This window comes from Babylonia areolata, chromosome 9 (genome assembly GCF_041734735.1).
Source record: "Babylonia areolata isolate BAREFJ2019XMU chromosome 9, ASM4173473v1, whole genome shotgun sequence".
NCBI lineage: Eukaryota > Metazoa > Mollusca > Gastropoda > Neogastropoda > Buccinidae > Babylonia > Babylonia areolata.
The window spans coordinates 12,309,391-12,322,742 of NC_134884.1; the positions used below are offsets into that span (position 1 = coordinate 12,309,391).

At 44.7% G+C, this 13,352-nt stretch overlaps 1 protein-coding gene across 1 annotated transcript in view; it reads left to right on the plus strand.

Moving 5' to 3' along the window:
* Positions 1-2,644: 2,644 nt before the first annotated feature.
* LOC143285720 (uncharacterized) overlaps positions 2,645-13,352 on the plus strand; it is a 92,754-nt gene continuing 82,046 nt past the window's right edge. Inside the window, exon 1 of the mRNA XM_076593126.1 lies at positions 2,645-2,854. Coding sequence (XP_076449241.1) covers positions 2,769-2,854 — 86 coding nt within the window. The 5' untranslated portion in view covers positions 2,645-2,768. The remainder of the gene's footprint in view (positions 2,855-13,352) is intronic.

The following is a 13,352-nucleotide window of genomic DNA, read 5'->3' on the forward strand; positions in this document are numbered from 1 at the left end:
ATCTATTTATCTATCTATCTAAACCACTTAACTGCTGCTTCAAATTATTCTGTTCTTCGTCCACCTCTTCCACCACCTCCTCCTCCTGTTTCTTCTCCACCTTTTCCTCCCCGTCTTTCACTTTTCTTCCCCTTATTCGTCCCCTCCTTTGCTTCTTCGACTTTGTCCCCTTCGTCATCATCATCTTCTCTCTTCCCGAAGAAATAATCTTCGTTTTATTTTATTTTGTCCTGTTTCTCTCCCTCCTCCTTCACTGCTTTTCTTCTTCATCATCTATCTCCGTTCTCCTCCTTCACTGCTTTTCTTCTTCATCATCTATCTCCGTTCTCCTCCTTCACTGCTTTTCTTCTTCATCATCTATCTCCGTTCTCCTCCTTCACTGCTTTTCTTCTTCATCATCTATCTCCGTTCTCCTCCTTCACTGCTTTTCTTCTTCATCATCTATCTCCGTTCTCCTCCTTCACTGCTTCATTCTCCTGTTTCTCACCGTCCCCATCCGTGTATCTTACATAAGATAACCAACACACAGTGCTTTAGTCGTTTCCTTTTCAGCAGTTTTTTTTGTTTTGTTTTTATGTCCTTGTCTGTGTCTCTGTGTCTCTCTCCGTCTGTCTGTCTCTCTCTCCCCATTTCTCTTCCCCCCTCTCTCATTCTCTCTTTCAAGCTGGAAACGATAGAAAGCAGCCTCGTAGGGTGTATGTATGTATGTATGAATGTATGTATGTATGTACGTGTCATCCCTTCTCTTTGTGTGTTCTTCCTTCTTTCTTCCCCTGTGTTCTTCTCCCCTCCTTTCTTTCTTTTCTTCATTTCTTCTTCCTCTTCCTTTTCTACTTTCTTTTTTACTTTATTTCTTTCGTTTTCTTTCTTAGCCTTTGTCTCCCTCCTTTCCTTTCTTTCTTCCTTCATTGTTTTTTCTCTTCCTTAACAAAAAGAATCTCCTTTCTTCCCCTTTTCCTGCTGTCTGCACCCCTTCTTTCTGCCCTTCAGTCTCTTTTCTGTTCTCTGTCTGTCTGTTTCTATCTCAGTCAGTGTGTCTCTGTCTGTCTCCGTTCCCACAATTGTGTGTGTTCTTTCTCCCGTGGCTGGAGACAGATGGGACAGGACAGAGGCACAGAGAAGAGGGGACTGGAATGGCTTCTGTCCGTGCCTTCTGGCTGATGAGGTTTGGGAAGAAATAAAATGCAGCGGCCTCTCTGTGTCTGTCTCTCCGCCTCTCTCTCTTTCACTCTCTTCATTTTTCTCCGTGTGTGTGTGTGTGTGTGTGTGTGTGTGTGTGAGAGAGAGAGAGAGAGAGAGAGTGTGTGTGTGTGTGTTTGTAGAGTGCAAAGACTAGAAACGAAAACCTGGCATCGTGTTGTGTCTTGACCGACCCCCTTTGCCGTGTAACTGACCCCGTTGTACTTATCCAGCAGATGCTGCAGCGGACATGACATCGTGTCTGTTCTGCAGTCATCTTCCTTTCTTCTTATTTCTTGGCCGGAAAAGAGAAAACGGGTGGTATACAAGCACCGTGGTATGCAGCCTCTGTCATCTCTTTTCTTTCAAGTTCAGCTCTGCATACAGAAGATGACATTATCTGTTTGAGAACAAAATGAAGACTACAATTTCTCCACTCATATCGACCAAACACTGTACGACGTTCATCGCGTCGGTTTGTCATGTGTCTGTATCAAGAATCCACATGAACGTCAACTTCCGACAGCGGCACAGTAACCTAAGATAAGTCAGTCGATGGGTCATCAACATAACATTCCAAACCTAAAAAAGGCATTTGTTCTATGGACTGGAATCCTTACAGTGTGGCTGTACTGAAAGGCTTCTTATGATTGAGTCTGATAGTTTCTATGGCTACACTTTTATTTGTGTTGATTCAGTCGTAGAACACTTCAACGATGTGGCTGTGTAATGATTGCTACTTCTAGCGTAGGTTTCGTCATTGTCATGAAATAATGTGTCTCGATTCGGTCTTGGGGTACATTTAGCCTTAAATTAAACGTTCAAGTGCTCCTCTGTTTCCTTGCAAAAGTACTCTGGAATGTAGGGTGAATTCACGTAACTTTTAGAATGAAAATTGATCAGTGATATGAAACAGAATAAACATAATGAGAAGAATGAGCATCTGAATCTTGAAAGGCGCGCGTGCACACACACACCACTCTCTCTCTCGGGGGGGTGGGGGGGGGACTAACCGCGTTTATCCCCTATACGGGCGGATAGGCGGGAAAAATCGGTATGCACGTCAATCTGGTTAGTCTATCCTATACGGATTTTCGCGTTTAAAGTTATCGCACCTCTGGGGGTCCGATAGCGGGTCTAAACGCGTGTAAATAGGGCGGCACTTTTGTTTTTCCAAGCACGACAGCGGCGTCTTCTACGAAGAAACCAGATTTTCCGGGACCGTACTAATCCCTTCGACGACGACAGAGAAGTGTTTCGTAAGTTCCGATTTCGTCGGCAGCACATCCTGGAACTGACACGTGAGGTGTCAGCTGACATCACTCTCGCGAATCGCGGATTCACCCTCACTCCCCTGCAGCAAGTGCTCGTCACTTTGCGCTACTTGGCCACGTCAACATTTCAAGACGTCTGTGGAGAATTGGTCGGCGTGGACCAGTCGACAGTGAGCCGAACTGTCAGCAGAGTGACTGACGCTATGTTCAGACAAGCCCGGCAACATATCTTCTTTCCTGATCAATCCAGTGCGAACAGAACCAAACGAGCGCTTAACCAGTCTTACGGATTCCCCAACGCGGTGGGGTGCATCGATGGAACACAGGTGCGCATCCAGCGGCCACACGAGCAGGAACATGAATTCGTCAACAGAAAAGGCTACCATTCAATCAACGTTCAGGTAGGACTCTTTGCCCCCCCCCTCCCCCCAAACACACTCTGTGTGCGTGTGTGTGTGTGTGTGTGTGCGTGTGTGTGTGTGTGCGTGTGTGTGTGTGTGTGTTTGTGTGTGTGTGTGTCCACCCGTGTGTGTGTGTGTGTGTGCGTGTGTGTGTGTGTGTGTGTGTGTGCGTGTGTGTGTGCATGTGTGTGTGTGTGTGTGTGTGTGTGTGTGTGTGTGTGTGTGTATGTGTTTGTGTGTGTGTGTGCGTGTGTGTGTGTGTGTTTGTGTGTGTGTGTGTGTGTCCACCCGTGTGTGTGCGTGCATGTGTGTGGGTGTGTGTGTGTGTGCGTGTGTGTGTGTGTGTGTGCATGTGTGTGTGTGTGTGTGTGTGTGTGTGTGTGTGTTTGATATTTAGACAGAAAATGTGAGTATGAATTAATTATGGCTGTGGCTGCTGAAAAGGGTCACATGTTCTACTTCCAACTCTTCAAGTAGTATTCTAACTTCCTCAGCACTGAAGTTAGCTTTTCTGGCCCTTTTTCCGACTTTCTCCGTCATGCTGCAAATTTCAGAAACTTCCACGTATAGTTGGATTAAACCGAAAGCACACAGCGGAGCCGGTTTGCCCAGTAATCTATAAATATCTCACCTTGCACTTGGCGTTTAGCTATACGTTTCCGTTTAGCGCGTCGTGCATACCAAATCCGGTTAGGGTTTATACGCGGTTAGGGCCCGTATAGCTAACCGCGTTTAAGCTCTAAACGCGTTTAAGCTAACCGGTTCTGACGTGCATACGCGCCCTGAAGTCTAACAGAAAATTACAGGGGAGCAACATATTCATTGGTGAGGATTTCTCCAGCAGGGTCAGGGAGATCAGGCGGAAACTGACACCCCATTTGAAAAAGGCTAGGAATGATGGAAAGAAGGCAACAATGATATTTGATCACCTCTTGATAGACGGGAAGAAATACTTTCTTGATGAGCATGACAATTTGAGGGAGGGCAAACAGGAAAACGGCCGGTTCAGTGTTAAACATAGCTTTTGTCCTACTGGTTGTGGTAAAGGGCATCAGGTTGAATCAGCACCGGTTTTGACTTCAGGTTGTGAGCGTCATGACATGACACCTGAGCGGTCGGAAGACGAAAAACCCGTGCAAAGCGCGGGGTCAACAGATGTCAAGCGGCCGTTCTCGTTTCTGTCATGGAACGAAAATGGTCTGTTATCCAAACTTGAGGATGAAGATTTTGTTTCATTGATTTGTGGTTTTGATTTTGTTTGTTTGGTGGAAACGTTTGTGGATAATTTTCAGTCAGATATATTCCATGGTTTTAAAGTATGTTGTAAACTTGCAATAAAATTTTTAAAAACAAGGAAGGAGATCAGGTGGTGTGATTTGCTTGATAAAGAACGAATTAATTCCTTTTGTAAAATATTTTGATGTTACTAAATATGTGATTTGTTGCGTGCTGGTATTCGATAAAAAATCTTTTTGGAACAAATAAGATGTGCTGTATGTTTGCTCTTATGTTCTTCCGGAAGGGTCTCCTTTTTACACTCAGTTTGACATCGATAATGGAATTAGTTTACTTGAAGAATGTCTGATGGATTTTGTTCTGGAGAAAGATGTTTATGTTATATCATGTGGTGATCTGAACAGCAGAACGTCAAATATGTCTAATGATTACTCTGCTTGTAATATTGTGGACAGTCAATGTCTTTCAGCTCCAAACGATGTTCTGAGGACTGTCATTTAAATAACTATGGGAAATTGCTGTTGAACATGTGCACTGCATTAGACTTGTGTATACTGAATGGTTTATGTAAAGGTGATCTGAATGGTCGCTATACATATATGTCTGAATCAGGATGTGGTGTGAATGTCTATTTTATATTTTCAAATGATTTGCATTCACTGGTGTATGATTCTTGTGAGCTCCTTGTAGATGAACAGTTTTACTCTGATCAAATGCCTGTATCAGTCAGAGTTGTTTTTCCACATGAAAACAAAATTTACAACAGTGTTAAAGAAAGAAATGAGGAGGTCATTGAAAAAAAAGTTTGGAATGATGCACATGTTGATGTGTTCCATTATAAGTTGTCTATGCCAGAAATCCGTGTAAAACTGGACTGTGCAATGCATCTAATAGACGTAGATATGAATGATGCCTTGAATGTATGAAACAATGCTCTGCTTGTATGACGCAACGTAAGTTTGTAGTGGTAAGAAATCACGTGACTGGTTCGATCATGAGTGTAAGGTAAAGAATAGCAATGTTAGAAGACTATTAAGAATCAGTTGTCGATCTTTAAAGCCTGAAGATTTTCAAGAATATTCTATTGCTAGGCGTGAATACAAACATTTACTTAAGAGAAAAAAGAAAGAGTTTAATGATAAAGTGTTAGATCATCTTATTTCTTCCTAAAGAATCGTAAGGAATTTTGGGATACAATTCACAAAGAAAACAGCCAAGAAGTAATATCACTATTGATGAATGGTTTCAACATTTCAGATCTTTATTAGAGAAAGAAGTCAGTATTATTAATGTTACTGACTGTGTATATGTTGATGACACTGATAATTGCGTCAATCGTCCAATTTCTAAAGAAGAACTGTTATTAGGTTTGAGAAAACTTGAAAAAAGGAAAGCAGCTGGTCCTGATGGTATTATTAATGAGTTGCTGATAAATTCAAATAGTCAAGTGGTTGATTTTTCTTTAAACTATTTAATACTCTCTTTGATAGTGGTGAGTTCCCTGAAAACTGGACAGAATCAATAATTTTGCCATTGTTCAAAATGGGGGATGTCAATAATGTTAATAACTATAGAGGTATGTCTCTTAGCGATGTAAGTAGTAAACTTTACAGCTCTATTATAAATAACAGATTACAAGAGTGATGGAGTCTCACGTTTGACCGACGGACGAGTAGGCAGGCAGGCTTATCTGTCGGTGTGTGTCCTCATATGGGAGAAGAGGCCGATTCTGGATGTGCAGCACTTCCCACAGGTGTTGCAAGGGAAACCATCTCCAGAAGTTGAGCCCTGTTTCCTTCGCTCACGTTTCTCCTTAATGGCCAGCGTTCTCTTGTTTTCAAAAGTCTTTATGCCACCAGATCACAGCATCCTCCAGCGAGAGCGGTCAAGGGCATCAGTTTCCCAGGAAGCGATGTGTATGTCACAGGCTTTGAGGCTTGTCTTCAAGGTGTCCTTGAAGCGCTTGCAGGGTCTTCCAAGTTCACGGTGGCCTTCCTTCAGCTGGCCATACAGCAGCATCTTCGGGATCCTGCTGTCTTGTCATGCGGACGACGTGTCCTGTCCAGCGTAGCTGGCACTGGATCAGCAGCATGCTTTCGATGCTGGGCAGGCCGCTCCTCTCTAGGACCTGGAGGTTGCCACTTTATGCCGAGGATCTTTCGTAGGCATCTCTGGTGAAACTGCTCAAGTTGTTGAATGTGACGGTCGTTACAAGAGGGGGTTAAGGATAATGACATCACTGGTGAACATCAAGCAGGCTTATATAAAGGGATACTCAACCATAGATCATATGTTTCTTTTGTTGGCTGATGATGTAATTTTGTTTTCAGAGACAGTTGTGGGTTTACAGACTCAATTAAATAACTTATATGTAGCTACTTCAAGACTTCAATTAAAAGTTAATATGGGGAAAAGAAATATTATAGTATTCCGAAAGGGTGGATACTTAGGTGCAAGGGAAAGGTTGTTATCTATTTGTGTTCAAATGCCTGTAATTAATGTCTACATATACGTGGGAATATTTTTCTCCACCCGTCTCAGTTTTGTTGTCGCTTGTAAAGATATTGCCACTAAAACTAAGAATGCATTGACATGTATTGTGCAGAAGTTGTATTTACTCAATAACAATTCCTTAGAACTGTTCTTCAAGCTTTTTGATTCACAGGTACAACGTATTATGCAGTATGGGTCGGAATTATGGGGCTTGGATAAAGCTTCAATCCACTGTGAATCTATTCATCTGTTTGCTATTAAAAAGTTTTGGGGACTAGATTCGAGAACGCCTAATGATTTATGATTTATTTATGGTGAAACCGATCGTTATCCAATATATGTGAATTCCGCCGTCAATTCAATTCGGTACTGGTTAAGATTAGTACAGATGAAAAATCATAGACTACCATATAAAGCTTACAAAATATTATACCACTTAGATGCCAATGGCAAGAAAAACTGGGTTTCGAATGTATGCCTTTATTTGTGTGAAAATGGACTTGGGCATTTATGGTTAAATCAGGGTGTTGGTAGTTTTAAAAGTTTTATACTTACTTTTCGTCAGCGTCTAGTTGATTGCAGGGGGCAAACTTGGGATTTACATACTAGTACAAGTGAAAGGTTTAGTCTTTATAGTGGTGGTGTGTCCATCGAGATCGATGATGACCATCGTTGTCATCCAGATGGGGGATGGGGGATGGGGGGAGGGTGGTGGTGGGGTGGGGGTAAGGATGCTCATGAATCTATCTGTGAGTGCGCAGATGGCTGAATAGTCCAATCTGCGCACGAAATATTCGCTGACAGTTGGGGCAGACAAAGACAGGCATATCATTGTCAGGGAGCTTGTTTGCCCGTGACTTTCTGGCCTGCCTCTTCTGAACAGCTGCAGCAGTCCTGTTGGCCTCGCACAACTTGGCGCCTTTGTGCACAGCAGCGCGCCATTTGTTACGGTCCACTGCAGATTCCTCCCAGGAGTCAGGGTTGATATCAAACGCTTTCAGAGACACTTTCAGAGTATCTCTGAAGCGCTTCTTCTGACCTCCATGTGATCTCTTCCCTTGTTGCAGCTCGCCATAGAAGAGCCTTTTGGGCAGCCGATGGTCTGGCATGCGCGCCACGTGTCCAGCCCAGCGAAGCTGGGACTGCATCAGGATGGTGAAGATGCTGGGAAGGGTGGCTTTTGCGAGCACCTCTGTGTCTGGGATCCTGTCTTGCCACTTGATGTTCAGTAGCTTCCTGAGGCATGTTGTGTGGAAGTGGTTCAGCTTCTTGGCATGTCGTTGGTACAATGTCCAAGTTTCGCAGCCGTACAGTAGTGTGGGGAGAACTACTGCTCTGTAGACCTTTAGCTTGGTCTCAAGACTAATGCCTCTTCTGTTCCAGACATTTGCATTGAGTCTACCAAAAGTTGCACTTGCTCTTGCAATCCTGACATTCACTTCATCGTCGATGGTCGCATTTCGTGACAGTGTGCTGCCAAGGTATGTGAACCGCTCCACCGCACTGAGTCTCTGACCGTTGACTGTGATGTTGGGCTCAACGTAGGGTTTCCCTGGGGCTGGCTGATGGAGAACTTCAGTTTTCCTCGTGCTGATGGTAAGGCCGAAGTTCCTGCTGGCAGTGGCAAACTTGTCGACGCTGAGTTGCATGTCAGCTTCAGATCCAGCATTGAGGGCACAGTCATCAGCAAACAAAAAGTCTCTGATGATGTCTGTCATGACCTTCGTTTTTGCTTGAAGCCTTCTGAGGTTAAACAGCATGCCATCTGTTCGGTACTTTAGGCCGATTCCAACATCGCCATCTCTGAAGGCATCAGTAAGCATTGCAGAGAACATGAGGCTGAACAGCGTTGGAGCCAGGACGCAGCCTTGCTTGACACCATTTGTGACAGCAAAAGGAGCAGATGTTTCGCCATTGTCCTGGACTCGAGCCTGCATGCCTTCATGGAATTGGCTGACCAAGGAAATAAATTTCCGAGGGCATCCGTACTTGGCCATGATCTTCCACAGTCCCTCTCTACTCACGGTGTCGAAGGCCTTAGTGAGGTCGACATAGGTGGAGAACAGATCAGCATTTTGCTCCTGACATTTCTCTTGCAGCTGCCTTGCAGCAAACACCATGTCGGTAGTTCCGCGCTCTTTCCGGAATCCACACTGGCTCTCAGGCAAATGACCTTGGTCAAGGTGTGCTGTGAGGCGGTTTAGTAGGATCCTGGCAAGTATCTTGCCTGCGATGGAGAGCAAGGAAATGCCCCAATGGTTATCACAGGCTTGCCGGTTCCCCTTTCGCTTGTACAAGTGAATGATAGATGCATCTTTGAAATCCTGGGGGATCGTCTCTTCTTTCCACATGAGTGAGTACAGCTGATGAAGCTTCTCAGTCAGCACAGTGCCTCCATCCTTGTAGACCTCTGCTGGTATGGAGTCTGAGCCAGGTGCTTTGCCACTGGATAGCAGACAGATTGCTTTCTGGGTCTCAAGAAGTGTTGGCGGATCGTCCAGTGCTTCGTTGGTGGGGACTTGTGGGAGACGGTCTATGGCTTCATCATTTATGGAGGAAGGGCGATTTAAGACACTGTTGAAGTGCTCAGCCCATCGTTCGAGAATGTTCTCCTTCTCGGTGATCAAGGTATTCCCATCTGCACTGAGGAGGGGGGATGATCCTGAGGATGTGGGGCCGTAGACTTCTTTTAAGGCATCATAGAACCTCTTCATATCGTGCCTGTCAGCATATCCCTGGATCTCATCAGCTTTGTCACTCAGCCACTTATCCTGCATCTGGCGTAACTTTTGCTGAACAGTCCTGCGGATGGCATTGTACGCATCCTTTATTGATGTGGACTTTGGGTTGCTCAGGTGGGCTTGATGCAGACGGCGTTTCTCATCCAGAAGCTGCTTGATTTCATCACAGTTTTCATCAAACCAGTCTTTGTGCTTTCTGGTCATGGGTCCCAGGGTCTCTGAAGCTGTACTATAGATCAGCTCACGCAGGGTCCTCCAGTCAGACTCCACATTATGGTTGTCCAGAGAGGCGGATTCCAGACGATCTTCCAGCAGCTCCACAAAGGACTGTTTGATGGTGATGTTTTTCAGCTTAGCGATGTTGAGCCGTTTTGGAGCCTTCTGGCCTTGGGGGCGTCTCTTGGGCTGGATTCGAATATTCAGCTTCGAGACTACAAGGCGATGGTCTGTCCAACACTCGGCGCCGCACATGGTCTTTGTTACACGTACATCTTGCCTATCCCTTTTCCTGACGATGACATAATCGATGAGATGCCAATGCTTTGAGCGAGGGTGCATCCATGACGTCCTGTTACGGGTAGGGAGGCAGAAAACTGTGTTGGTTATCAGCAGTTCGTGCTCTGCACAGGTCTGAAGCAAAAGCAATCCATTTGGGTTGCAGTGGCCCACACCGTGCTTTCCAATCACTCCATCCCAGGAGATGTAGTCAGAGCCAACTCTAGCATTGAAGTCCCCAAGAATGATGAGCTTGTCTGCTTTAGGGATGGCAGCAATGACAGAGTGAAAGTCCTCGTAGAACGTCGCCTTCACTTCATCCGGGTTGGTCATGGTTGGGGCGTAGGCACTGACAACGGTGAGGTGCTTCTGGCCAGATGCCAGTGGGAGTTTCATGGTCATAAGCCTATCGTTGACTCCCTTTGGGATTCCAGCTAGCTTGCTGACAAGTGCTGTTTTTACTGCAAAACCAACACCAGCCTCACGTCGCTCATCGCTTCCTCGTCCACTCCAGAAGAAGGTGTAACCAGATCCCCGTTCACAGAGCTCGCCTTCGCCTGCAAGCCGAGTCTCACTCAAGGCTGCGATGTCGAAATTGTATCTGGCGAGTTCGGATGCAACTAGTGCTGTTCTCCTTTGGGGTCTGTCCGCGTTATCTCTGTCCAGGAGAGTCCTTATGTTCCAAGCACCAATGGTGAGAGGAACGATCCTTGTTTTTTTCTTTTCTTTCTCTTTGTTTCGACCGCTGATGTAGGGTCTCCGCCAGCCGCGGTATGCTGGCCAGGGTGATATGGAGCAGGCAATTTTTAGGGCACCTTTTCTAGCCCCTTCCTCATGCCAGGGAGGTGAGCAGTGCATTCCTAAAGAGGGCTGCTCAGACGCTCAGACGGCTGCCGAGCTCCATCGCTGCTCCTGTCGACGAAGAACGACCCTATGGCCTGAGCCGCCTGTGTGCAGGTCTGCGGCTGCGACTGCCAGTGTACCCACACCTGTCGTTTCGTCGCTCGCCTGTCGCCACAGGACTTGGGGGTGATGAAATGATGAAGGATGAAAGGTCATTTAGGATGACTGATGACTTGCGCGATGAGTTTGTTTAAAGTGAAGAGGAGTTGCACAACGTCGACCTCACTCTCTCGTCCGGGTCCACCAATTTCCAGTGGCAAGACTTAGTCGAGACGACTGGAGGATGAGCACGGATGCAGTGGATGACCAAGATATCCTTTCGGTGTCTCATCTTGCTCTCTGCACTCCACAGTGCGTTGCTGTAACCGCCTTCCTCTCCGTTGAACCGATAGGTTTCTTCCGCAGATTCTGCCGGATCCAGACTTCGCATACATGGGTAGACACACCCCGGGGGCCAACTGCGTGTGGCATGCACACAGCATGGTGGAGCTAGATGGCCGTCGGTGGCTCTCCTGAGCCGACGCCCTTTTATGGATCTCCATAAGGGTGTCTAGCCACCCGCCTCACCAGTCCCAGAAGGGAGTGGTGGGAGTGCCGGTTTAGTCGTCGGCAACCCGACCCTGAACAGGTTGTACTGGATTACAGGTTACCAGTAGCAGATCTAATGACCTGACCTGACCTGTCTTTATAGTACATTTTGCAGTAATCATGATATGAAACCTTATCTGTTTTTAAATATTGATAGACATCTCAGGTGTATTACAACAAGATTCAAACTCGGTATAACTGATTTGGCTGTCCATCGTTTGAGGCACTAAACATATAAGGAATCTGATTTATTGTGTCCATTATGCAAGAAATCAAAAGAAGATGAAGTACATTTTGTCCTTTGTTGTGAAGCACTTAGTAATGTTAGAGAAAGACTCATTCGACGCAAATACTACGAACAACCCTGTGTTTTTAAGTTGAGTTTATTGTTGTCAAGCACTGATGTCACTGTTGTTCGTAATTTGTCTCTGTACCTGTACAAGGCGTTTACATTAAGAGAAATAGCTACTTCCTTATCTGTTCTATTACTGTTAATTAATGCTTAGTTTTTGTTCTTGATTTGATTATTATATGTTTCGCACTTAATGTTGTGTATATTATGCATTGTTCGCACACCCCTTCATTGGAGGCCATGGTCTATAATAAATAACCATCCGTATCTCCCACCCACCCTCTCTCTCTCTCTCTCTCTCTCTCTCTCTCTCTCTCTCCTGTGCCATATTAATGGCTTTGAATTTCCAAATAAATTTTACACGATACATCTTTAACATTGTTTTTTGTGTTGATTCTAAGTCAGCGCTTCAGACAATAAAATCATTGAAATTACAGACAAGATCTGAAATGATGATTGAAATCAGCCACGTAATCAATGCTGTATGTTTTCAAGGCACTGCAATCGCTTTCTGCCAGATAGCATCTCTTCTTTATTCTATCATAATGCTAACGGACAGAGCAGCGAAAAAAGTAGCAATGTGTCGTTCGGAGTCAGTTCATGATTAACGTCTTTTCATGAATACTGCAGTTTGGTAGAATCATATGTCTGGAAACATTCTTCAGAGTTTTCTTACAAAATACATGAAAGATACAAGTCTTACAATTTGCAAATTTATAAAATAAAACAACAAATAAAATATTTCCACATTTCCTATTATTTGTTATAGAAAACGAATGTTTTAAAAACCAAATAATGCTTACCAGAAGCATCACCTGCATTTATGAACAAAATATCAACCCTGAACATATCCTTGCCTTTGATGTCATTAAGCAATGTATCCCAGTACTTTAAACAATTTTTACTCACCTGCCTCATATCACCTGTATATTTTTTTGTTTCCTTGTTAAAGTATATTCTTTCTTCTTTTTTTTCTTTTTCGCGTCAAAGGGCACTCTGAAAAGACGTAAAATCGATGAACAACACACACACACATGTGCAAATGGGGATGTTGTGCAGGCCCACTTTCGTCGGATTTTCATCAGGACTCCCCGGTTATTTTCAGCGAAAACCGCGTGCACATGTGTGTCACTATTGGCGGTTTTTCTTGGTCACCGAATGCTAAAAAGTCGTAGTGGAAATCGCCTGTTCCGTCAAAAGAATTTTGAACTATTTCGGTGAGTATATTTGCAAGTTTACAAGTTATTGTTCGCTTTATAATTGCACCAGTTATTTGGTTTAATCTTCTATGTCGACTTTGAGCGTATTTCTTGTCAAATCTCTGTCATTCCGAATTCAACACAGAGCCTCATCTGGCTTCGACTTTGGAGAGACTTGACACACCGAATATCAGTTTGAAGCATCATTTTATCCACAGCACGCATACTTTTTCCATGTCTTTGTGAAACTGAGGGAAGGGGAGATTGTTGCTTTGGACAACTGTCGGCGGGATCTATATATATATTCCGTTTCAAGGCAAAGGTTCCAAGCCGATTACGCGATCTGCTTTCTGTCATTTGTTTACGCCAGATCTCGATCGGAGGAATCTGGATGTTCCAATCACATTAAAGAGTCAGGTCCAGGGGTCAGACTGAGCACGCCTTTCAAGGCGCTCTCATTGAGTGATGGGAACAGTGAGCATTGTGACACT